Below are 27841 nucleotides of genomic sequence, written 5' to 3' on the forward strand. Positions count from 1 at the left end.
GAAGAATGTCATGCAAAGCTGCCTGCCGGCCTTCCTTTGATTCTCTCTGAACTGCCTGGTCTTTTTAATGTTTAATGTCAACCATTTGTGCAGATAGCATGAAGTAGAAAAGATCGGCGATCGCCGATGCTAGCGTTAGCATTTCTCCCCCGGGCTTAAATTGTCCATCCATCCATCCATCTTCTTCCGCTTATCCGTGGTCGGGTCGCGGGGGTAGCAGTTCCAGCAGAGAGCCCCAAACTTTCTTTTCCCTGGCGACATCAACCAGCTCTGACTGGGGGATCCCAAGGCGCTCCCAGGCCAGCGAAGAGATATAATCCCTCCACCTGGTCCTAGGTCTACCCCTTGGTCTCTTCCCAGCTGGACGTGCCTGGAACACCTCCCTAGGGAGGCGCCCAGGTGGCATCCTAACTAGGTGCCCGAACCACCTCAACTGGCTCCTTTCGACGCGAAGGAGGAGCGGCTCAACTCCGAGTCCCTCCCTGATGACCGAACTTCTCACCTTATCCCTAAGGGAGACACCAGCCACCCTGCGGAGAAAACCCATCTCGGCCGCTTGTATCCGCGATCTCGTTCTTTCGGTCATGACCCATCCTTCATGACCATAGGTGAGGGTAGGAACGAAAATGGCCCGGTAGACAGAGAGCTTTGCCTTCTGGCTCAGCTCCCTTTTCGTCACAACGGTGCGGTAAAGCGACTGCAGTACCGCTCCCGCTGCTCCGATTCTCCGGCCCATCTCACGCTCCATTGTTCCCTCACTCGAGAACAAGACCCCGAGATACTTGAACTCCTTCACTTGGGGTAAGGACTCATTCCCTACTTGAAGTGGGCAGTCCATCGGTTTCCTGCTGAGAACCATGGCCTCAGATTTGGAGGTGCTGATCCTCATCCCAGCCGCTTCACACTCGGTTGCGAACCGATCCAGTGAGTGCTGAAGGTCGCAGACCGATGAAGCCATTAGAACCACATCATCTGCAAAAAGCAGTGGTGCAATCCTTAGTCCACCGAACTGCAGACCCCCTCCCCCATGACTACGCCTCGAAATCCGATCCATGTATATTACAAACAGGATTGGTGACAAAGCGCAGCCCTGGCGGAGGCCAACCCTCACCGGAAATGGGTCTGACTTACTGCCGAGGACCCGGACACAGCTCTCGCTTTGGGAGTACAGAGATTGGATGGCCCTGAGTAGAGACCCCCTCACCCCATACTCCCGCAGCACCTCCCACAGTAACTCCCTGGGAACTCGGTCATACGCCTTCTCCAAGTCTACAAAACACATGTAGACCGCTTAAATTGTGTATTATAGAATGATCACACCGGTGTGACAGTACTCTTCAAAGGGTTCACGAAATATGACTACTACTCTTACTGTTTAACATTTTTGGGTTACTTAATGTTACTTCATATTAAGGCTAATAAAAATGACAAGGCTGTAATGCTAACTAACGTGCTAGTTACTAGCTAGGATAGCTAACTTGATCCAGCCACTCCTGGTCCTTTCATCAGACGGGAAGCGAAAGAACGAGCAAGACCCATTGCTGGTATGATAACAACCTGGTACTAAGCACACAGCCATCTTGTTAAAGTTATCTTATCTTAGCCAGCGCCATAGAGATAGATTATATCTCTATGGCGCTGATTTTAGCTATCTCTTAGTGGAGGAAAACAATTGTGACATCACTTACGCGACTCTGGGATTTGTAGTCTTTCTAGTTGCGTATTTTTCATAGTCTTATATTTCAACAGTTTTACGACAAACTGTGACTTTTTTGACATGGAAATTATTTTTTAAGATTGACAAACATCATATGTGTAATTCATGGCACAATTCAAACGGGATCGAAAGATAAGTTCTCTCTCCATTGACTTCAATACATTATTTTTCCGAAATAAGGTCCCATGGACCGGAAGTAGATAGGCGTGACTCTGCCGCTCTATAGATGACAGGAGCACATGCGTCACTTCCGGGCGAAATTACGGCCCAGCCCACTTTTGGGAAAAAACATTCGATGCCATTTGTTCTGACGTTTTTGGCATCACAAAAAATTATTAAGAAAACCGCGCTTTTTTTAATCTACAGGAAGCCCAATTATGATGGTAATGATTGCAGGTCTCCCTTGAAAAAGAGATCGTTAATCTCAATGGGATTTTACCTGGTTAAATAAAGATTTAAACAATAGTTTAATCTAAATCAATTGGGAAATTTTGTACGGTCAGTCTGCTGGAGGACGAGTGGCAGGCAGCAATCTAACACCTAAATTGTGATTTCTGAATTAGATAGTTTATTTTGCTGTCCCTTTTTCTGTAGAGGAAGTAAAGAAAACGTAACGCGGGATTTGTTTGTTGTTGCAGGTGCAATATATGACTCAGCAACTTTTAAGACCTGAAGAAACTATTTTTTCCCGCTCCTGCATTGTTTTCCCCTTAAAGTAGGCGGGGCCGTAATTTCGACTGTGGAGGTGGTGGGAGACAGGAGTCCTCACTGTGGAGGTGGTGGGAGACAGGAGTCCTCTGGAGACTGTGGAGGTGGTGGGAGACAGGAGTCCTCACTGTGGAGGTGGTGGGAGACAGGAGTCCTCTGGAGACTGTGGAGGTGGTGGGAGACAGGAGTCCTCACTGTGGAGGTGGTGGGAGACAGGAGTCCTCACTGTGGAGGTGGTGGGAGACAGGAGTCCTCACTGTGGAGGTAGTGGGAGACAGGAGTCCTCTGGACACTGTGGAGGTGGGGGGAGACAGGAGTCCTCACTGTGGAGGTGGTGGGAGACAGGAGTCCTCTGGACACTGTGGAGGTGGGGGGAGACAGGAGTCCTCTGGATACTGTGGAGGTGGTGGGAGACAGGAGTCCTCTGGACACTGTGGAGGTGGTGGGAGACAGGAGTCCTCACTGTGGAGGTGGTGGGAGACAGGAGTCCTCTGGATACTGTGGAGGTGGTGGGAAACAGGAGTCCTCTGGACACTGTGGAGGTGGGGGGAGACATGAGTCCTCACTGTGGAGGTGGTGGAAGACAGGAGTCCTCTGGACACTGTGGAGGTGGGGGGAGACAGGAGTCCTCACTGTGGAGGTGGTGGGAGACAGGAGTCCTCTGGACACTGTGGAGGTGGGGGGAGACAGGAGTCCTCTGGATACTGTGGAGGTGGTGGGAGACAGGAGTCCTCACTGTGGAGGTGGTGGGAGACAGGAGTCCTCTGGATACTGTGGAGGTGGTGGGAAACAGGAGTCCTCTGGACACTGTGGAGGTGGGGGGAGACAGGAGTCCTCTGGACACTGTGGAGGTGGGGGGAGACATGAGTCCTCACTGTGGAGGTGGTGGGAGACAGGAGTCCTCTGGACACTGGGGAGGTGGGGGGAGACATGAGTCCTCACTGTGGAGGTGGTGGGAGACAGGAGTCCTCACTGTGGAGGTGGTGGGAGACAGGAGTCCTCACTGTGGAGGTGGTGGGAGACAGGAGTCCTCTGGACACTGTGGAGGTGGGAGGAGACATGAATCCTCTGGACACTGTGGAGGTGGGGGGAGACATGAGTCCTCACTGTGGAGGTGGTGGGAGACAGGAGTCCTCTGGACACTGTGGAGGTGGGGGGAGACATGAGTTCTCTGGACACTGTGGAGGTGGGGGAGACATGAGTCCTCACTGTGGAGGTGGTGGGAGACAGGAGTCCTCTGGACACTGTGGAGGTGGGGGGAGACATGAATCCTCTGGACACTGTGGAGGTGGGGGGAGACGAGTCCTCACTGTGGAGGTGGGTGGAGACATGAGTCCTCACTGTGGAGGTGGTGGGAGACAGGAGTCCTCTGGACACTGTAGAGGTGGTGGGAGACAGGAGTCCTCTGGACACTGTGGAGGTGGGGGGAGACATGAGTCCTCACTGTGGAGGTGGTGGGAGACAGGAGTCCTCTGGACACTGTGGAGGTGGGGGGAGACATGAGTCCTCACTGTGGAGGTGGTGGGAGACAGGAGTCCTCACTGTGGAGGTGGTGGGAGACAGAAGTCCTCTGGACACTGTGGAGGTGGGGGGAGACATGAATCCTCTGGACACTGTGGAGGTGGGGGGAGACATGAGTCCTCACTGTGGAGGTGGTGGGAGACAGGAGTCCTCTGGACACTGTGGAGGTGGGGGGAGACATGAGTTCTCTGGACACTGTGGAGGTGGGGGGAGACATGAGTCCTCACTGTGGAGGTGGTGGGAGACAGGAGTCCTCTGGACACTGTGGAGGTGGGGGGAGACATGAGTCCTCTGGACACTGTGGAGGTGGGGGGAGACATGAGTCCTCACTGTGGAGGTGGGTGGAGACATGAGTCCTCACTGTGGAGGTGGTGGGAGACAGGAGTCCTCTGGACACTGTGGAGGTGGAGGGAGACATGAATCCTCTGGACACTGTGGAGGTGGGGGGAGACATGATTCCTCACTGTGGAGGTGGGTGGAGACATGAGTCCTCACTGTGGAGGTGGTGGGAGACAGGAGTCCTCTGGACACTGTGGAGGTGGGGGGAGACATGAGTCCTCACTGTGGAGGTGGGTGGAGACATGAATCCTCTGGACACTGTGGAGGTGGGGGGAGACATGAGTCCTCACTGTGGAGGTGGGTGGAGACATGAGTCCTCACTGTGGAGGTGGGTGGAGACATGAATCCTCTGGACACTGTGGAGGTGGGGGGAGACATGAGTCCTCACTGTGGAGGTGGGTGGAGACATGAGTCCTCACTGTGGAGGTGGTGGGAGACAGGAGAATGGGAGCCAAGCTGTCCTCCCTGCTGGATGATGTGTCCCCCCCCCCTAATAATAATAATAATAATAGCTTCGATTTCTATAGCACCTTTCAGGGGACCCAAGGTCGCTTCACAAGTAATAGTGCAAAGACAAACATAACAAAACAAAAGACAGACAAACAGAACAACAGATCGATTTAGGGGCCGAAAGCCTTGGCAAACAGATGGGACTTGAGGGCCCTTTTGAAGGCTTCAAGTGTGGGGATGTTGCGTATCTCCGCAGGGAGAGCGTTCCAGAGGGTGGGGGCTGCCACACTGAAGGCTCTGTCCCTCCAGGACACCCTGTCCTCACTGTGCAGCTCCTTCAGTGACAGGCTGCTGCACCCCCGCTGTCTCACGGAGAGATACCGCAGGTCCTTCCTTCCTGCTTCCTTCCTTCCTTCAGACTATACAACCACCACGGCCCCCTGGTGGACCCCCCACACATAACAATGGAGACAATGACACCCCTGCTGTGAAATTACACCAATGTGCAATGATGTAAAAACACAAAAACAAACACAGACTACGACACCGCTGTTGTGCAATAACACTTGTGTGCAATATGTACATTGGAAATGTCTTACGAATGTTTCTTGTATATTTAAATAACTTTTTTAAATGTTAAATATTTTGTGCATGCCATTTCTAACAGTGTTGTATATTTGTTGTCTCCATCTTCACTTTTGCTTTAACAATGTCAATTCCCCCTCTGTGTGACGAATAAAGGCATTCTGATTCTGAAAATGTAAAAGTGAAAGCCATTGAGATGTTTGGGTCAGGGCACGATGATGGACCTGTTGACCATCCATAGCAACACCCTGGCAACGTGGCTAGTCATTGAAGCGAAGAGAGGACATTTCAAACTCAAAAATACACAGATAAAATAAGTCAATAAGCAGTCTGAGATTTCTTGCAGTAACGTTTTCTTTAATATCTGTAACAGCAAAGTCAATGCAACCAAAAGTAAAATAATGGAATAGTACTGTATATGGACAGTCCTAAAAAGTGCCTTCTGGTGCAAGAAAAGGAGATTTAAATGATGACAAAGTAAAAATATGAGTAGTAAATACTGACGTGGCAACTTAATAAAAAAAATCTAAAAACCAATGACTGTCAAAGGTGAAAAGGTGAGTAAGCTAAAAACATTAGACTGTATTAATGAATTAAACAAAAAGTGTATTAATGGAGTAAAATAAGCCATGTGATGTTACGGGTTGGCTGAAAGTGAAGATACAGATTCCATTTATTTTCTTGGCCAGCTTGTGTTTGGCATACAAACAGGAATGTGTTAACGATACGGAATCAACAGTGCATACACACAAACGTCTCATATGAAAATCCTGCCACAGAGTGTACCATTGGACATATATTTACATCTCTCATTGCCTGTGCAAGCAAAAGTACTTCTTACAAAAATAGTTCTTTTCTACAATGGATCTGAGTTCACCTCGAAATATCGAAAAACCAATCGAAATGCAAATGCATATAAACCTCAAGACGAGCACTGTGACATCTTGACTCGACCGTGGAGTGGATTTTGGCACTTCTTCATACAAACAGGTTAAAAGTACGCGACAAAGAGCATCTTCATGGCATCAGCAGCGGCTGTCCAGCGGGTCCAGGGAGAACACGGCCCCCTCCAGGGTCAGTCCCATTTTGAACCCCTCCTGAGAAACAGAGAACAGCTGTGAGGCTCAGCGACCACTAACACCTCACAGATCACATGACCCAATTTAGATCAATGACAGGAGGTTGGAGTGATCTTTGGAATGGAGCCAATGGGGAAGAAAGTCATACAAACTTGTGAAATAGAGAATGAAATACACAAAAATGAGCTTACTGTTGTTCCGCCATGCTTGGCCATGCGTTACGTGCAACATCATAAACTTAACAACGGAGCATGCAGCTAATGAGAGGAGCACTGTGGATTTATACCAGATGACAAAGCTATTTAATTTATATTGGGCAGAAAAGGTTTTATTTGGCTCGATAATAAAGCTGCTCTCTTTTTAATTACATTTGTTAATTACATTTCGTTTCACAAGTTACAGCACACCTTCAGGCAATTATTGGCTGAGAATCCACATCCTACATGACACTAAATGTGTTTGCTCTCATTCATTAATAAGCCTCAGCAGCTCATTGACTACAGAGCTGAAACACACTGCTAGGAAACACACTGAAGCCTGAGCGCTGCAAAGAAGGACGAGGAGGTGAGTTCATCACACGATGTACCAGCATGCAACATTCTCTGAGGGCATGCAAGACACAGACACAGAGAGTACTGACCATCTCTGACGCTGCAGGTGGAAAAGACAAGAGATGCATTCACTTGTTAATAGTAAAGAAGAAGACTGAAGGAAAAGTGAAAATAAGAGTGCAACACTGCCTCCTAGTGGCCGAGCCCTGCTGTATCTCATGCAGACAGTCACAGATTTTGAGTAAAAGTAGAAGTACAAGAGTGTAGGAATACTCTGTTAAAAGTAAAAGTCCAGCATTCAAAATGTTACTCAAGTAGAAATACAAAAGTATTACCATGAAAATATACTAAAAGTAGTCATTGTGCAGATTGGTCCATTTCAGAATAATATATGATGTGTTTTCTAATGATTGATCATGAAAGTGTTCTCAAAGCTGGTAAAGGTGCAGCTAGTCTGAATGACTTTGTATACTGCAGGGTAGCTTGTGAATTTACTCCAGGTGGAACTAAAGTCTGATTTAACACCTGATTATATTTCACATCATTCATCCACATCTGTGAAGTAACTGAAGGTATTAAATACATGTAGTGGAGTCAAAGTACGAAGTAGCAAAACATTGAAATACTCAAGTGAAGAACAAGTACACCAAAATTGTTCCCCCGAAATTGCTATTTTTTGAAAAAGAAAATCAATACTTCCACTTCATTTTTGTTGTTTGCGTTGTATAGTCTATAACCCCTACTTTAGTGTTTTTTGAGTGACATACACACTTTCTGGAGAGTGTGATAACTCTGTATGTAGAGAACTGGATAATACTGCAAACAATGACAATTTCATTAAGAAAAACTGATACAAAAGACAGAATGAAAAACACTTAATGTGGGTCTAAGGGTAGGATTTAAATTCAGCAGACATGTTAAACCAGAACAATATGATAAAGATGAGTATCCGATCTCTGCATACATGTACTATTCTGGCAGTGTGTGGTCAGGGGAAGTTGATTCTTAGAACTTAAGAATGAACCCGTATAGAACAATTATTCATGTCATTAAACAGCTGCTAAACAACTTGTTTTTTCATGTTCAGTTCATTAAAATCAGTTTGTTTTGGCTTAATAAGCAATCTGAGTCCCCCCTTTTCAAGAGCCCAGTGACTTTCATTCATACTTCCAGACAAGTGTGAAATCTTTTTTTCTGAGCAGTGAATACAACTCAGCTCATTTATTTCCTCATCACACTGCATGAAAATGTTCCGCTGTTATAATAAAATATCTTCATTTGTTTTCACTGCGTTAAGACGCATAAAGGATCCTAATAACACATTAAGTGATGCATAAAATACTATTTATGAATGCATTTGTAAATGAACGTGTGACTGGGTTTAGTCCCTGATGAATATAAATATAGTCATAATTATCCCTGAGTCAGCGCGGGATTTATTACAAAGTGTGCTTTGTGTAACCAGGACACAGAATCACATGTGCTTGTTTTACTGCTTTTTGAGCAATATTAGGTCAAACTTGATCTATTTTAACACAATTAACTTGAATACACAGTGTGCTGGAGCCTTCTTAAAGTCTATAGACGGCCTACCATGGAGGCATCTCCCATGATGCTTAGCGGCTGTCTCCTATAAGTAAAGCTGACAGTGATAATCTCACCTGCATCTCGTCCAGCTTGGACTGGATGTCTGGAGGGAAATCAGCGGAGCCGCAGGTGAACGGATCAAACGGCTCGGCACCAAACAGATCCTTACCTGCACACACACATAAACATCACACACGCACACAGACACACACACCCCCCCCACACACACACAGAAACACACAAATACAGAAACATCACACACTGAAAACTGTTTCTAAACAATGATAAATAATGTCTTATCTGTGCTAAGCAACAGAAAGTCAATAAAATCATGTTTAAATTAGAAATAGAAATATAACCATTAATAAGAACAGGGATAATTAAGATTGTAACGAGTAACATCGAGCACTTACAAGGTACCTAAACTAAAAATATCATGACTTCTGGAATTCTTTATTACATCTACATTAGTACTTCATCAGACAGCTGCTCTGTGAGTGTATAGATCGGAGTTTTCAAATATCTCACCAATCTTTAGACTGATCAACTTTGGACTTTGGTTAGCGCCCACAAAAAGACATTACAAGTGAAAATAGAACACAACACAACAGTGCAACACTTTGGGATGACTGTGTCAAAAACCATGCCTGTCTGTGCCATCACGCTTCCTGTGATAGATATTAGGATGTGTGTGTATGGAGTTCAACATGGTGTATGTTTCTCCTTATGTACGGTACAGGTGCCCGGAGCGGCCAAAAAGGTGTGGCCCGTTTAAAAGAAGACATCTGTGTGTCGTCCAGTGCAAACTTTTGAAAAATAAAGTTTACAGAAAAGCTTTATAACTATGTTCATATTTACTGTATGTTTTGATCATGATTATTAATGTGACAGAGTTATTTTTTTTATTTCACATTTGTTAGATTCTTGTTCTTGTCCAGACAATTTAAAAATGTCAGGAAGTATGTTCCAATGAAAGCAGATTTTTTTTTCAGTTAATGAAAATATACCAGTTCAAAAATAAGAATTTTCCAGAAGTTTCTATTCTTTGTAAAACCTTAAACCAAACATGTAGGGTATTTTTAGGGCTGCAATCCTTCAATGTGAAAAACAAATCTCTCAGTAGCCTAAGAACTCATCTGAAACCTGTCAATCTACTGATCATGGAGGTACTACTCACTTATATCAGGTGGTAACGTGGTGGGGGGTGGGGGTGGGCAGCCGTTGCTGGCCGGTGTGGGCACCAGGGGGGTGGCGGGGGAGAAGGGGACCATGTCGAACACGTCTGTAGAGAGCGGGGGCTTCATGGACATACTCCCTGCCTGAGAGTCAGGAGGAGGAGACGGTGAGTTCAGGGTCAGACTGATGTCAGATCAGACCACACAGCTACGTTTTGTATTTAAAGGCAAGAGAAGAAGCAGAAAAAAAGCAAAAGACACAAAAGCAGGAGACACCGAAGGCCTGTGTCCACAGAGCAGCTGTTTTTCTGAACGCCAGCACCTTTTTCCAACAAAGAGTGAGAGCATGCCGTTGAATGCGGCCGCTTCGAGGACAAGTGCTGCACCCAGCATCTTTCATAACGCCCTGATGTTTTTAAGTGGCTGCTTGAAGAGCTTTGACTTTTGATGGAGAAGCTTGTTTTTGGTTGTGTCTTTCATTCGGGAACAAAGATCGAAAAGACTGTTCAAAGTACAAAACTCACCAGTCTACGTATAGTGCTGAGTTTACGTTGACTGGTGAAGCTTTAAACAGGCTTTTCGATCATACACGACCAAAAACAAGCCTCACCAGTCAACGTAACCTCACCAGTATACAATCAATGGTGAGTTTTGTACTCTTATCGGCGTAGGCAGGTTGTCCACCTCGCTCTACAGCTGTCAGACTGACTGGTGAAGCTCCTTCATACAGAGTGTGAGAGCAAGCATCTTCTGGTTGGTGTTCAAGGTGAAAAAACAGTGTCAAACCATTATAAATGTGCGCAAATAGATAATAAAACGAATTACAAATAGTGCTGGGAGCGTTTTTTGGGGTGAAACGCTGGGAGAATAATCTCATTGGTGCCCTGACCAATGCCATTCTGCCCAAAAAAGGTGGTGGCTACGTGGACACAGACCCTCAGGAAGCAGACACACAGAGAAAGAGTGTTTACGCGAGGCCGTGGGATGCTGCACCCCTCGGGAGGTTTAGCAGGAAGGAGGGGAGGTTTGGCAGGCGGAGGAGTTATTAGCCCACTGGACAGGTTGGACTCCGGAGAGCTCATGGGGGTGAGCGTTACCGAGGAGATCTCCAGACAGGACAGGCTGTGGCACCAGAAGAGAGAGGAGGGCCTCTGCAGCATGTACGCTTCATTAGAGGCGTTTATGTGCAGCGGCTGAGAAGAGAGCGCAGACACACACAGAGGAGCAGAGGGACAGTGTTAGAGGGGGGGCGGGGGGGGTTAGGTCACAGCACTGGCATTTGGCCCAATTACATGATCAATGTATCACGTTCCTCATCAGGGTGCTCAGGTGTGTAATTGCTTTGCTTCAGGCAGCAGCTCACACACACACACACACACACACACACACACACACACACACACACACACACACACACACACACACACACACACACACACACACACACACACACACACACACACACACACACACACACACACACACACACACACACACACACACACACACACACACACACACACGAAATATCTGCAAGTTGGGAGCTTAACTTGATAAACGTTCACATTTTAAAGATGTTTTTGGAATGTTTGGCCGCTGTGGATCATTTGAATGCTAAATGATCCGAGAGTCTGCAGTTAAGCAAGACTATGGCACTGTTGGAATAAGAAATAACCCAATTGTTCTTTTTTTGTATTCAACTAATTCAATATTAATATATAAAAGACAAGGCACAAGAAAAGTTAGTCGAAGTGTGATGGCATAGCATAGATTATAGAAAGATAATCCTCCTGTTAGTCAAAAATACGTTTTAATATCAAGTCTAAAGGTCAGAATTGAACAAAGTGTTGTAGAGGTGCTAAAAGATGAACATGGAAAGGAAGAGAAATACATGTTATACAAAAAACACCCTTTTTTAATTCAGAGCAGAGTCTTTGCTGCTGCAGCTTCACCCGACCTGAGGCCTGTACGACGAAGCCGGTATAACATAAGTGAGTGTGAGTGTTGCACGGCCAGATACGGCTCAGCTGACTCAGATAAGGAAATATATGATACATTATGAAGTGATATGCCGCGGACTGTACTTAATGTTACTCTGATCCGGTTACTTATGTTGTGGCAGATATTTAAGTAAGCTTTCTTAACGCTAATGTTATAATAGTCAGATTGCTCTGAAGATGGGAGGTGATATTCTATTAATGTTCACGTTCACACAGTCGGTGATTTTTGTCGGCCGTCTTTCCTGCGACGGCAGTTTTTCTGTATTTCCTTTCTCCTGTAATATGACTTGATCGCTTTAAACTCCGCAGGCGGTGCTTTCACTGAGTTGATCTCTTAGCCTGCAACCTAACCTGCTCCGGAGCAGGTTAGGCGCACAGCATAAGTTACCATGGAGATCTAGCCCGCTAATAAGAGAACCAGCTTCGTAGGACCGGAAACCCAAAGTTTTCCCTGAAGTTAGCTCGACAAGCCAAAATCCGGCTTCGTCGTACAGGCTTCTGGTCTCACCGTTAGCCTACGGTGGCTAATGTTAGCTGATGTTTAGGTGGATATTGCTAAGTCAGTTAAACCAAAAGCATAAACCACTTTTACTAGCTTTATAGACACAGTTAAAGAGCTTCAAGATGCAGAATATACATTTAGTTTATCACTAATCTGACAAGGTGTGTGTGTGTGTGTGTGGGTGTGTGTGTCTGTGTGTGTGTGTGTGTCTGTGTGTGTCTGTGTGCGTGTGTGTGTCTGTGTGTGTATGTGTGTGTGTGTGTGTCTGTGTGTGTGTGTGTGTCTGTGTGTGTGTGGGGGTGTGTCTGTGGGAGTGTGTGTCTGTGTGGGTGTGTGTGTGTGTGTGTGTGTGTGTGTGTGTGTGTGTGTGTGTGTCTGTGGGAGTGTGTGTCTGTGTGTGTGGGTGTGTCTGTGTGTGTGTGTGTGTGTGTGTGTATGTGTGTGTGTGTGTGTGTGTGTGTATGTGTGTGTGTGGGTGGGTGTGTCTGTGGGAGTGTGTGTCTGTGTGGGTGTGTGTCTGTGTGTGTGCGTGTGTGTGTCTGTGTGCATGTGTGCATGTGTGTGTGTCTGTGTGTATGTCTATGGGAGTGTGTGTGTGTGTGTGTGTGTGTGTGTGTGTGTGTGTGTGTGTGTCTTTACTGGTGGCTCATGAGAGATCATCAGCTGCTCTTCAAGGTCTTGCAGCTGCTGCTTTAGCTCAGAGTTTTCTGTTTCCAGTTCTTGAATCTGCATCAAATCAAGAGCAATCAGTTCATTAAGAAGTCACAGCACATTGAACTAAATGTATTGTTGTGTCTAAAATCATTAGCATTAACCCTGATATTGAGAGATGGGACCATCAGGGAGCACATCATTGCATAATATTTATAAACATTGAGCTGTATTTAAATGCAATTTCTTTCATATGTTTGATCCCTTTGAGAACACCTGATCAATGCAAGTCAACATTCATATACATGTCACACTGTCCCTCATTTTTCTAATCCATATGAATGTTTTAATAAGCCATCATTTAAAGAAAACCACTGGGAAATATAACTACAGCAGGGTTTACAATAATCCACTTACAGCTTGTAACAACAGAGCTCATTCATATTCATTACCAACATTCTTCATCAACACAGTTTAATTATCCACGCTGCGTGACTCACACCAATCAATAGAAACAAGCCTTGCATTAATTAATTAAAATATCAATGTGTCAGTATGGCGGTGCGAGTTTTCAAAGTAAATTAAAGTCTGTGTGAAGCTGAATGAACAAGCTGAAGTACCCTTTTCTGTAGAGTCCCGATCTGTTTCCTGGTCTCCACATCTTTGCCTCCGGACTCCAGGAACTTCTTGTAGGCCAAGTCGAAGGCCTGACCGATGGTTAGAGTTATCTCTTCTGCCTGTAGCAGTGGAGAAACAATATATAATGATGTAATCTGCGTAAATGTCCCTAAGGCTTGTTTACGGGCATTGACTGTAACTTCAACATCTCACAAATAAAAAGACAGACGATCAAAATGTACAACATACACTGAAAGAGAAGGATCAGAAGGCACTTACACACTTCTCACTGTCAAACACGAAGCAGAGGTGTTTGTTGGACTCGGAGTCTTTGCAGATGAAAGTAAATATCCTTTTATCGGTTTTGTCATCGGCACAGAAGGAGATCCTGTGTAACTGACAGTTATACTGCACATCCTGGAAAAACACACACATTTATTATTTATGTACTTTCCCTACATGGTGTTGGATGTCAGTAGCACTTTAGCTGTCATGTACAGCTTTGCATCAACACAATTATAATCTTAAGACTCACTTTTGTCTTGAGGTCGAGTATTTTCACGCCATAAATGGAGATCTGTAATTCCACTTTGGGAGTCTTCTGTCCCTCTGACTTCTTGATATGTCTCTGAAACTGCCAATAAGAGAAATATTGAAAATGTGTCCACTCTACCCAAGCAACAATACACACAAACAAAACACACATGCTAGTTATACAGCAACGATAAAGCCGATATGAAAACACATTTTCACCTCAAACACGACAGCCAACCTTAAAGATAAAAGGTGTGTTTAGGTCGTCTGTGCAAGCAGCAGATTGCGACCCATATTCGGTGTATCGTAAGGCGAAGACCTCTAGTGGTGGTAGTAAATATGACGTGAGAAAGAGAGGAAACTAAGTGTCGTAGAATAAAGAGCGACAAAGTCCGTGTAGGAAGGAGGTAGGTGTTGATGGGTGGGTGATTTGAACTTACACACAGTACTATGTAACTGGGTTAACTTACATTACATCACATGTCACTTGTTAGACGCTTTTATCCAAAGCGACTTACTTACTCAATACTGTGGGCAATCCCCACAGGAGCAATTTGGGGTGAAGCGTCTCAGGGACACCACATGCTGACTGCAGTGGGACTCCAACTTGCTACCCTCTGATTCGAAGATCAGCGCACTAATTCACTGAGCCACAGCACGTACGTTACTGACAGCACAAATGTAATGATTAACTACTCAGGTTACAGACTTACTTATGTAACAAATACTCTCATTTAGCTTCAACATCTATATTTTACAAAGCAGAAACCAAGTAGTTCAGCTAAACATGTACAAAATACACACGTTTAATTAAATGTAATCAATTCACAACATTAAACATGATCACGTGACTAAATCTACCTTTGTGCGACCATTACCAGTGTCTTATATCCATTTAGGAGTCAATAGCAAAAGATCTATGCCCGTCGTTAAGTTTGAGTAAGTGCTGTGAACGTGCTAGCAATCAATTGACCCGACCGTATATATATATAACGCCGCTTTAGCATATCAAGTCGTTTTTGGCTTTCAGACATGTGCAATTTGAATTGTTACTCTTCTGTTTGGGTCTCAAAATATCAGTATTTTAAGTAGCTGAATGCTCCACTATGCTAAACAACTGTTATTTTGTTTAACCTTGTCTATCTGCTGTTTGGTGATGATCGTTTAATGTACTGTTTGTTTATTAGAGCTATTTTCATAAATAACAGCTGACTCACTTAGGAAGAAATGAGCCAAATGTTATCTTTTAGGTGCAATTATAATTAGTTTAGACAAATATTATCATCATGGTCAAGTGTTAAACAGAAAACTCTAAGGAAATGAAAAGCATCTGTGATTCATTCAGTGGGTCATTCTTTCAAACACTGCCAAACAACACTTGATGTGTTTCCCTGTTATCTTGCCAACGGACATAAATACCAACAGGACTTGGCGGTGAATTGAGGCCAATAACAAATACAAATGTCTGTAAAAGGGGCGTGATCACTGTCAGTCAAGGAGACATTTGGGAAACTTGCAGGAAGCTGATAAAACCATATAATGACTTCAAATGTAAATAAATAAATATAATGCAACTACTATAGCCAAGATTAAATCTGCATCATTTAAAATGTGCAACTTCATTTAAACAGTGTGTCTGATGATAATAGCCTCTAACTACAGCACTCTAAGGCTTTATAGTACATCATATATTCAACTGTAACCAAGCCCTTGTCAGTTATTGAGGTAAGCTTCTATCATTTCAGAAATGTACAAATGTTGGTCTGTTGATACAAACAACCAACAAAGAAAGAGAACAGTAAATGTGTGTTTTATGGATCTTAAGTAATAATAAAAAAACATTTATATTCTAACTGATGAGAGATTAAATGATTTGCCCTACATAGAGGACAAATGTCTTGCAGGGCTCTCTCAATTCTCTTCACATGATCTTTAAAGCCTGTTGCCATTGTATCTGGGAGAGTAACCATGGAGCCTCCGTCTCCAAAGAGGCTTCAAGATCAAATGTAGTGTAACAATAGAGGTGTGGGTTTGGGAAAACAGTCCTCCCCTTGTAAGTGGCCTCACAGATTCAACTGTTGGCAGCAGAGGACGGAGGCCAGGCCAGCAGAGAGAGAGCAGATATATTACTGACAAGCTGTGACAGAGAGAGACTGCTGCATTATGACCTGAACCCTGAAACACACACCTCTGGTCTGAAGTGCCCCGGGACTATAAAATACACTGTCGTATACGTTAAAATAATTACCCCCCTCTCTGGTATTCCTCAAACTATTTGTTTTTTTAACAATGACCTGTGTCAAAATACAAAAATGATTTTAAAAAAAAAGTCATTCTAATGTTCTCTAAGAGGTTTATAGGGTTATACAAGTTAGTTGTTATATTTTTTATATTCACAGTAGGTTGGATACTTTTTTTGCTGCTCTACGGCCCTGTTTTTTCAATGTTACAATGAATAAATGTCAATGTTTACTTTCCACATTTAGTCTGAGTTTTTAAAAATGATGGTCGGTCTGTAAATAAAGATATACTTCAGTGTAATGATGATGAGTTATGGATCCTACCTGTGGAGCACCAATTGGAAGACAAAGTAGGTAAAGTAGGGTCTGGGGTGTGACCTTAAACCAGTTTGAGCTTTTGCAAACTCGCTGAACTGTCATTTATAATTACTGTATGAAATGACCAAATTAAGAACAAGCATGCAACTAAACACTGTCACTGCGCTAAATCCAACTTGTATTGCCAAGTGGCAAAATTCTGATTGAATATTAAACATGTGTACACTGGCACAACACTCAGCACGATTGGTGACTAGCTGGTGAATCTAGTGGAACAATTAGCAGCTGAAGAAAACACAACTTTTTCAATGTGGTGGAAACCTAAAACAGAGCTATAATTGGATTGGCCAAATTGACTTTATGATGTGATAACTTAAAACGTTTTGGGATTACAGCTTGTTCAATTGTCCCGAAGTGGCCAAAAAAGTAATTAAAGGTAGCTTAAAATACATCTTCTTTTGTGGGCCATTTGACCATATACATATGAAGCACACACAGAGCATTCATTTACTCATGAGTGATCATTTCACATGACGTATTCAGATTCATTTTCACTTTTTATCAATGCATTCATTCACCAATGATATCATAATTACACACCCGGGTGAACATAAGGGGTATGAACACAGTGCATTTTAATATCAAAGGATTATGTTGTTTCAAGAAATCATTTTTTCCCTATGCTAATTTCGGCTTTAGTAATTAGATCACATAACTCACAGAAAGTTTTCACCATGTGTCACTGAGTCCTGTCAGTGAGTAATGAAGTACCTGCACTTTTATAAAGTGACTTTTTATACCTAAACAGTAGGTTGGCATTTCATGGAAAATGTTAATGGGATTGAGGCCAAGGTGAGAAACAACAGGTTTGACGGCATATCAATATCCCTTTTCTAGAATACTGCATCTACTTGGGGGAAGGCTGTGCTGAGCTTATCCAGCAGCTATAGGCACCTACACTGGGAGCTGAGACTCCAAGGGCACCTTGCTGTAACTGATGAGGGGGAAATCATTTGTCAATCTGTTATCCAGTTTGTCCTCTCAGGAACAGGAGTTTTGTTCTCCTTCAGGCGACAGTCAGGACTGCCTTTACCTTCAGCTTTCTGACTGCATCCTTTACGACCTCTGTGCCTTTCGGGGCTTCAACCTCCGTGTTTCCAAGAAACTGAAAAGAGAAAGAAAGGCAAACTATGATTTGTCAGCCACACAATGAAAACCTACGCTGTGTATACTTAATCTTTGTACCTATCTAGGGATATTTTTGGCTATGTGCTTTTTTACATTTTTGGCTGTGTAAATGCAAATGAAATACATTTTGGCAAAGGTACAGGTTTTTATTATCTCAGCTCCTGTAATATATCTATTACAAATGTGCAGCCAAAATGCATTCAGACCATTGAGGACAAACATATCCCCATTGAAACCCATTATAATCATCATTTTGGTCTTACTGCCATTTCAGTATAACAATCATACATTTGAGTACAGTCTTTCGGCTTCAAGTACTGCCTTGAAAATTGAAATGTTGACAGTTTTCTAGCAGACTGAGGCAAATGCATGCTTCTTTCCTGATGTCTTGCACAAAACTTATTTTTAAACTTATTGTTGTTGCTAAAAACATTAGCATATCCCAGTTTGTGTTAAAAAAAACGAAAACAATTATTATACAGTAAATAACCAAACATTTGTGTTTTATGCATAAACATTTTGTAGTGATTAAGAGGAAATATAGTCAAGTGGCACAAGGAATAAATTGCAACAATAAGATAGATACATGGTATTCATAGCAGGCCCCTTATAATTAAACATTTATTTCACATTTCAAGCCAGTAGGAGAAAACTGTGGAAAAGTCATTTAGGCATAAATTGTAGCAGAGGATATATTTGACTGCATAAAGAATGAACTTGTCTTCGTTAACACACCAATCACTGGTGACCTTTAACTCAATATCATCTGGCCTTTTTTTCTACGTTGAATTCACATAATTAATACACAAAACATTTGTGTCAAATTATTGTGTCACCTCCAGAGGCATACACAAATGTTCTACACACACACACACACACACACACACACACACACACACACACACACACACACACACACACACACACACACACACACACACACACACACACACACACACACACACACACACACACACACACACACACACACACACACACACACACACACACACACACACACACACACACACACACACACTAAGCAGCAGTTCTGCCAGCGTCCAACAGATGGAGCCATTAACCTCTGAGCCTGAACATGGTGTTTCCATCTGGCAGCAGCAGCAGCAGATGCAGTAATTGTTGCACTCACACACTCTGCTTCAGTGCCTCTCTGAGCTTAATGTGTGTAGCCCGTTCCAATATCAGACTTCATAAACACTGGTGTCAGCCCCTTAAAGGTTGAGGAAAACAGAATAACAATGTCTCCCACTGCAGCTCAGCAAACAGCCCAGACAGACGGGGGTTGTTTCTCCACACAGCCGACTATGTGAGGCGCTCCGTGACTTGGCATAGCTAACATCCATTTCATCTCAAAGCTTGGTTTGGAGGGGAAATGCCCTTTCAATTAAAGCCAAACAAAAAATCGAACTCTCTAAAACATCCCGAGATATTAGTATTGTTCTATGGTGATAAAAGGTGCAGGGCAATCAAAGGTTCATTTTTCTGCATCCTGTTAACAATATACATTATATACTATTCATAAGCAGTTTGAATTATTGTTTACATGGCCGGGGAATAGAGTTGAAAACATGAGTTTAAAGGAGACAACCCAGATGAAAAGGGTATTCGTTTTCAAAATGTTGTGTTTAATATGCAAATGAGGCATTCTCTTATTAAATATGTGCTCATTTGCATACATTTCATGAAGGTTAGATAATACCAGGTTCAAAAGTCTTGTTTTCTTTTCAGATTAGATTAAAAGTTTTTAAAAGGTGATTTCTATCAGTATGCCAAAAAATACTGTAAACAGCCATTAAAAAAAATCCATATTTATAACTTACGTGGCGTGGGGGTCTTGTAGTTTCACATTTCTGAAATCTTAACTCCATTATGCAAAACATGCATCATTTAGTCAAAGTTTTGGTACATTTTTAACAAATCTCCAAAAGAAAACAGACGTGGTTTGTGAAAGAAAAACTTTAAATGTGTTTTTTGGATGTTTTAGTTGCAGTAAACAGACAGGAGCTTTCAGGCTGAGGTGTTTCATTCTTCATGTTATGAAAGAATAATAACCCTGACTTTTAAAATTGACCAGTGCATGAGAAAAACATGTATCTATATCTCTCTAAGATTCATCAGATTTCCAATGTTGAAATGTATGTTTATCATGCATGTTCCCTGTTGAACAAACATGTATATACTGCAAGTAATAATGCTAGTATTCTTTTTGAGTGATTTCCTGGTTAGGGCATTTAATGAACGTGGACAATAATTACCATTATTATGAAAGTCTGTGAAGATGCATGCCAAAACACACTTAAACAAACAAATATAAGAAGTAAAACAATTATTTTTTATATTTAAATAAGTACTCTACATAGAACCTATAACATTATCCTCATGTCTAAATTAAAAGATGCAGGAGAACATGACAGTTACCAAAAGAGCCAGAAACAGATGGAGGCTCCAAAGTGTCAGCACTTCTGTGACAAATGTACTCCGCACACTTCAGGACATAACACGTATGAGCGCGCTGCTGACGGATGCTCGGAATAGAATGCCATGTTCCTGACCAGTGCATTCTGGGAGGCGCCTGGAGAGGTTCCAGAACGTAGACCAAGCCTCAAGGCTCATCCATCACCTGGTGCGTTCAGCCAAGAAACACGCCACTCCTGCCCCTCGCAATGAGGATTCAAGGGGACTCTCCCCCCTCCAATGCAAAAACCTCAGGCAAAAAGAAAAGACGAGGACTATGCCACTGCATTGAATTGAACTTTTATTGTCAAGTGGTAAAATTCAGATTGACAACGGAACATGTTTACATGGCCCAACCCTCAAATTGGTGATGGAGACCAAAAACTGAGCTAAAAGTAGAAGAAAAAAAATCAGGCAAATAGAAAAGATGAGGACTATGCCACTGCGCTAAATGTAACTTTTAAGTGGTCAAATTCAGATTGAAAACACAACATGGCCCAACCCTAACATTGGTGAGACCAAAAACGGAGCTAGAAGTAGAGTTTGCCATATCAACTTTATTACGTGATAACATGACTAAGTTTGTGTTTACAGCTTGTTGCACTGTCCCTATGGGTCCAAAAAGATATCAATGAATGCAGGTTAGAAGTAAGACACCATTTTTTTCACAATTTAAGTGGTTTCAGTTTGTGATATGATTATTGATGTTAGGCATCCAGCCAACTCAGAAACCTCTCAGCACGTCATCTCCTCCTGTCGTTGTGAGGTCAGTTGCACTTGCTTCATACAAAGGTCAAGAGAAACTCTTCAAAAGCACAGGCAGCTTTGTACAGCAGCCAAATACAAGTGCATGTCAGAGCAAAGATGTTTCAGAGCATTACATCAGTTTGGCTCAGGTAGATGAAAGTCTATAATGTAATCTTACCACATGAACATAAAACGTAATATTCAAAACAGATAAAACTGGTTGCTGTTGATGACAGGGTAATATTTAGCATAGGATGGTCTGTTACAATTCCGCCACAGCGCTATGACATGTTTTCAAACAGCCAGTTTTATTTATGACTGTCCAAAACTCAACAGATATTCAGTTTACGGTCAACAAAAAATAATATGAAATCTTCTGAATGTTTGCCATCTTTCTTTGAAAAACTTCAGTTGATTAATGAGTTATCAACTGGTTGGTGATTAATATTCCGTCCATTGACTTATCAATGACTTGACATTTCAGCTGACGTAGCATCAGGGAAACACAGCAGTGCATATGGATAATCTATTCTTGGTGAGACACTTTAAAGCAGGGCGTAGATTTGTGCTGAAGACACCTGCTGAGGTTCTGTTGAAGCTCCTTTAATCCCACGTCAATGTTATTTTTAAAATGTTCCACATCCAATTTATTCAGAAAGCTGTTCAATTACAGTTTCCCCACGTTTGATTTCAAATGGAGCAGTTCCTTTAAGGCAATTTGGAAATGGATAACTGTGTATAACTCTCTAAGAAAGTCCAAGAACCTAAACTCTATCTCTAAATTATAATTATCAAAACATATTATTCACTCCATGAAAGAAAGTTTTTTCTAGGAAATTAAAATTAAATGTGTTGTAGATGAACCAGAAATTACTCTATTGCAAATTGTTATCAGGACTTAAGTCGTTCCAGCTCATCAAATGTGAGGATTAGATTATTGTCTTTGTTTTAGATAATTAAAATGAAATATCTTTGTAGACTGCACGACAAAACAAACAATTTCCATATCTGACCTTGGGCTTTGGAAAACTTAAATGGCAGTTTTTTCACTATTTTCTGACTTTTTATCGACTAAACTGTTAACATTCAGGTAAATGTGTTACCAATTCGTGTTATTTGTTGTGCATGACCGGAAGCCAATAGCGTAACAGGTTAAAGGTCATGATGGGTATAAATAAAGCCACGCCTCCAATGGGAGAGCCCGTTGAATGAAATGCCACTGTCTCTGATGTTTCGTTATTCCTCCGCTTATTTGGATGCTAAACAGCAATGAAGTTATGCTTACTCTGCTAACAGGTTATGGGCCCAGAGACACCCAAATAAGTATTTCCGGCGTTTGTCCACCGATGGAAAGTCGCAACGTAGCACGTGTGGTGGATTAGCAAGCTAAGCTAACGCCATGAGCAGGTTGGGCACAGGATCCAGTAGCCGCTGGTCTCGGCTAGTGTTTGACGGGGATGAAAATAACTATGAACTGTGGGAGACGAAATTCTTGAGCCATCTTCGCTTACAGCAGTGGTTCTCAAACTTTTTCGGTCAGGCCCCCCCTTTGGAGAAAAAAAAAAGTCGGGCCCCCCCAACACAAATAGTCAGGCTCAGTGGCGGCGCCAGAGATTTCTTTTGGGGGTGCTGTGGGGTAGCTTGACCTTTCATAGAGCGTGCTCAAACATTTAGGGTTTCCCATTAATGTACCGGTCGCTACAGTGGAATTTTCTACTGCAACACTCCCCACGCACATACACTATGTGTTGTGGAAATAATTATCATAAGACGCCAATTAGTAACATACAGGACAAACCTTGATGTCTGTTTACCTTCTTTAAGGACACAGGCGGCTTAGCCAATAATGTTATTGTTCCCATTCTGTGACCGGTCAATACTGGGATACAGATGGTCTGTGTTGTGGGTACACTGGGACACTTCCTTCTCTGTATTTGTGGACTCCAAGGTAAAATCTTCGAGGTCATAAGTGTCCGAGGCAAGTAGCTCTGTGTTCCCACACTGTTTAGGCTATCTCCTCAAATATGTTGTTTACTCTCTGCGAAACCAGTTAGATGGGCTGGCAAGAGAGAGGCTCTCCAGAATTGACGTGGCAACTCTACCGTGAAGTCAGAACCTCTGACTCTTGGACTTGTGATGTGAATCCTCCGGCCGTTAACTCCAAATAAACCATCATGTGTTTGACATCAAAGCTACTGCTCTTCCCGTGTCTCCTTCCTGAGTCGGTGACTCCCATTGCATAGCTACACAGAAGTTTCCATTACAAATTGGCGTTGTCGGCAGGATGCCAACAGATCTTCAGATTGTGGTAAGTGTGATTTTCAAATCTACTTTGGACATTGCCTTATCAGAATCTGTGATTGACGGTATCCTAAAATTACCTGTGAAACTGATCGGCTGCGTTTCCTTTTGGTTAATGAACATTTGGGGATGATAAACCCAGGAGATCAGTGTCTGGGGACTCAGTCCTGGCTTATTTCCTCTGTGTGTGCTGCTCGGGACGGAAGTGCCATACAGGCATACACAGCTCATGTTTAGAGATACCTTAAGGAAAGGGCATCAGTGAAGTGGAGCTTCTGTGTGAATTGAAAGCAATGTAAAAGATTTGTATTGGACAAATCGCCGGATTTTGGGGGTCTTAGTGGCTAAGCACAGCAGTTGAAAATAAGCAGCCAGATATTTGCTGCTATCACCTCTCTGTAAAAACACGGCTCCAGCTGCAGCCTTGCGTGTGTGTGTAAAACCTCACCATGTGTGTGTGGGGCTGGAGCAGTGCAGGCTGAGAGGGAGAAAGTCACAGCTTATTGCCTATAGGCTTTAACTCACGGCACCGCCGTCCTTCAAACGGGACGGTCTAAAAGCACTCGTTGTTTAGGACCGCTTTTCTCATGGTTAGACGGGCCAGCACGAGGTGCGTGCATCACCCGATGCGCTACGGCTCTCTGGAGCAGGTGGCGGTCAGGAGTGCATACATAAAATTATAGGCTAATTGATCAGAGGTGTGTAGTGGCAAGCAAGCATAGGCAAACTGTGTTTCACCTTGAGGTGAACTCGATGGCGAGTAGATATAGGCTGGTCGTACGGACTACAGTCAACTGAGCTGTTGTTTGGAGAGAAAGGGCAGGGGAAAAGTCTGTGGGCTCCGATCGGGGGGGCACAGCGCCACTAGAAACAAATAGCCTAGTGGTTGTCGCAAGAGGATAAGCTAGTTATCACTCTTGGACGGCTTTCAGGCACCGATAAATCACTTGTATACAAGGGTGAGGCGTGAGAAGACGCCGCACTGGAGAGAATTCCCCCCCCCCTCTAAGATCTCTAAAATCCGGACTAAATTGAGCTGAAGAGCTTTGCTGTCGCGCTGGTGTTTATTAAGAGTTCATGTTTTGTTTGTCTGATTGTTTGTATGGGGGTCTATATTGGTTTGTCCCGCCGTCTTGTGTATGTCTTGTAACAATAATGAATCAGTCCATAGACAGGGTAACATGAACTAAACTTTAATTATCTCACCAAAAGTAAATGACCTGAGAAAAATAAAAAGTGTTTTTATGTCCTGCCTCTGAGTGCAGGGGAACATGTAAACAAGAAGCACACTGTTCAGGGTGAGCGCTAGGTGTAAGAAGAAAATAAGATTATATTGCTTTAAGAATCCATTCTTAGATGGTATTGCTGGTATGTTAAGATATCTTTGTGACCTTGTATAAACCCTATGCCCGTCCTGCGCCCGAGACCCTCAGAGACCTGCCTGAGGAGATCAGAGTTGCAAAATCTGGTTTTAGGTCAATGTTGTATTATTTGTTTCATTTATTCTTAATCTATGTATTGTATAGTAATAATGAATAAAAACGTAATGTATTGAACACATTCTGAAACAAAGCAGATAAGCAGAACTAGACTCAGACATAATACTAATTGTTGTTGAAACCTTTTGCGCTGTTGCAGCAAAATGGAAACTGTGTTAATTATTCTGTTCCAACTGGCCACTGGAATCAGGTAATTAATATAAGTTGAAGTTCAATTACAGTTTTAAAAATAGTTTAACATTATTTGTTAAACTGCTTGAAAATATTTCTAGTATCAACCAATTGGTCTCCAGAGACAATACTAACATTACAATAGTTGTTAAACTACTGACAAGTTTTCTGAAACCGAGCTTATGAACAACAGAGTAAAGGTCGCTGGTTAAGCCAGGATCAATATATTGTTGAAGTTTTTATTGTGTGCATAATAAATGTGTTAAATTAATTGAGCAATTCTTTAAAAGTATAATGTTGCAATTTCTTTAAAATAAGTAATTACAGTTACAAAATAGGTGTTGTTTTCCAAGGGCCTCTCTTTCACAGGCACTTTGAATCATAACACTTCCAAGTCCTACAGAGATCAGTATCACTTTGTGTTGCAAGCCAAATCCAGGGGTTCTACTCGAGCCCAATTTTAAATACCATAAAGAAAAGTATTGAACCCAGCTCGAGCTAAATGTGAAATGTATTTAATTAATGTGCAAGTGTTTTGATTTATTTAAAATGTTCCAGTGTAGCTTCCTTCGAGTTTAATATAAACAACAGATTGGTTCTCATAACATTCTCACTGCTGTGCTGTCCCAAATGTTTGAAACCTTGGGCAGACAAGCACACACACACACACACACTTTGGATGAGTAATCACTTCATCCAAATTGTAAATTGTTGCCTTCTTTAAAGTTATTAGTAATTCAAGATTAATTATTAAATTAAATTAGGTACATAACAATAAACAAAATAACTTTGATTTGATCATTTTGTTCACAACATTAGACCTTGTCCTCTAATCTCTACTAGAATAAGATAAGTGTGCATGTTTGGGTGTGGAACACTCCTGTAAAGTACCTAATCTTGTTATCCTTTTCATTACAGAGCTGGGGAAATGGTGTATTGCTTAGATTCTGACCCGTGCAAAGTCCAATTTTGACTGACTTTAGTTTTAATGTTAATTTGATTTCAACCCATAAGGAATTATTTAGATTAACTCAACATTTCACATGATGATGGATTAGTGCTCCACATTTTTCCCACTAATTTGTTGTGCAATTAGGCCAATGGTAAAGAGAGACATTGATGACCTTGTGTCCCTTTTGTTGGTACGTGGTTCCATTCTGTCTATGGCCTTGGACGGCTTCACTAAGAATCACCCAGTTCTGACAGTCCGGCTGAGTGCAGTCACAGAGATGCTATGGCTGCTCTACATGAAATGACATTAATGGTCTGGTCGGAGAATGGACACCATTACCTGCTTCCAGAGACAATGCCGCTCCTCAAACTGAACAATACTGTCTCACGTGGGCCACTCCCCCCACCAAGCCATGAACTGAAAGCTTTGAACACCTGGAAGCCTCCCGGTCACACCAGCACCAACCCTTGGGTCAGTCAGATGGGACTAACGGCTTAACTTAGGGCATTTGGTTCAGAAATATGACTCTCGTTACCGCAGAGTGGGTTTTTTTTTTTAAGGCTATTCATACTGCTATGCAGAGGATGCCTGTAGGTTGGCAAGCTGTTAAAAGCCCCTACTATTTTTTAAAATAGGCCTAATGTCAGGAGCCTCTGAATGTCTAGTTCTGCATGTATTCACATTATATGGACAATGTTTCCACCTGGTGAAACTAAAGGCTGCACGGTACTCAGGCTACAATACGACCATTCTGTTCTGCTCTAACAATTCAATTGATAGATTCTACATCAAAACAATTAGCTTTGATTGTTTCCAATGATAACGTCATTTTAAGTGGAGGAATGCAAACCTGTTTTCAAATGTAAGGTTTTGAATGTGTTTGACATTTCTCAGTAAAAACACCCTCAGACACTCACTATCATTTATGCTATGCCATCAGTAATAACTCAGATGTTAAGGGGAAGAAGCTTTTCCTCCCAAATCAGATATGCTTTGTTTTTTTAACAAAGGTATGCATTTCCTGCATAATATATGTTTCTCACAATTGTTTGTTTTTTTGTAAGCTGCACACAGGTGATACTGAGTCTTCTCGAGTAATAGATTACACCATGCTTAAATAGACTCCTAAGTTATTATTTCATATGAGACATATGTAAGAAAAGGGAGGGAAGAGTCAATTATATTGAGTAATTGATTTTATATTGGAACATTTATTTCTCAAACCTGTTTTATGGAAGAGGAAAATATTTCTGATAAACTAATATGTTATCAAACGGTAAATGGTGAATTAATATAACATTTAGAATCATTGAGAAAGGGTTATATCCGCAGGGACTAGCTCACCTTTAAATTACAATAACATTTCTCTACTTTGGACTGATGAGTATATGATTCTTGCATGTTAAATGACTAACACAAACCTTACATTTATGCATGTGCATGTCTCAGGAAGGCTCCCAAATAATTCTGAGGGGCCTATCCTATTTTTGTATTTAAATGATAATGTGCTAATCCATTACCTTGAGTTGTCTGCACTCAGGAAAACATCCCTATCAAGTGTTAACCCAATAACTACAGTAGGACAGCTCTGAAGGCCAAGGGTCAGAGAGAGAGCTACGTGGGTCCACGCCAGCCACTGCAAGGTCGTAGTCACAGGAAAGGAGAAACGGTAGAAGCAGAAGACAACAAGTGACGTGTCCTAGTCACCAACAAAAGTGGATGACAACAAGTGATGTGTCCTAATCACCAACAGAAGTAGATGACAACAAGTGATGTGTCCTAGTCACCAACAAAAGTAGATGACAACAAGTGATGTGTCCTAATCACCAACAGAAGTAGATGACAACAAGTGATGTGTCCTAATCACCAACTTGCACCACACTTGCACTACATACACCAAAACACACTACACACAAGGTATCACGAGCAAGTG

At 42.5% G+C, this 27841-nt stretch overlaps 1 protein-coding gene across 6 annotated transcripts in view; it reads right to left on the bottom strand.

Annotated features, from left to right (window-relative positions):
- Positions 1-5651: 5651 nt before the first annotated feature.
- The window catches only part of LOC117549523 (PTB domain-containing engulfment adapter protein 1), a 154670-nt gene continuing 132480 nt past the window's right edge, over positions 5652-27841 (bottom strand). For 3 of the 6 annotated variants that reach the window (XM_034221515.1, XM_034221514.1, XM_034221516.1), the window contains 9 exons: positions 17669-17740; positions 14019-14117; positions 13763-13900; positions 13486-13602; positions 12854-12940; positions 10684-10905; positions 9715-9856; positions 8612-8706; positions 5652-6417 (listed from right to left, as the gene is read on the bottom strand). In XM_034221515.1, the coding sequence (XP_034077406.1) occupies positions 6346-6417; positions 8612-8706; positions 9715-9856; positions 10684-10905; positions 12854-12940; positions 13486-13602; positions 13763-13900; positions 14019-14117; positions 17669-17740 (1044 nt within the window). In that variant the 3' untranslated portion in view covers positions 5652-6345. Of the gene's footprint in view, positions 6418-7039; positions 7051-8611; positions 8707-9714; positions 9857-10683; positions 10906-12853; positions 12941-13485; positions 13603-13762; positions 13901-14018; positions 14118-17668; positions 17741-27841 lie in introns of all 6 variants that reach the window. The other 3 variants (XM_034221518.1, XM_034221520.1, XM_034221519.1) reach the window with 3 other exon arrangements.

The sequence above is a fragment of the Gymnodraco acuticeps genome, unplaced genomic scaffold (genome assembly GCF_902827175.1).
Source record: "Gymnodraco acuticeps unplaced genomic scaffold, fGymAcu1.1, whole genome shotgun sequence".
Taxonomy (NCBI): Eukaryota; Metazoa; Chordata; class Actinopteri; order Perciformes; family Bathydraconidae; genus Gymnodraco; species Gymnodraco acuticeps.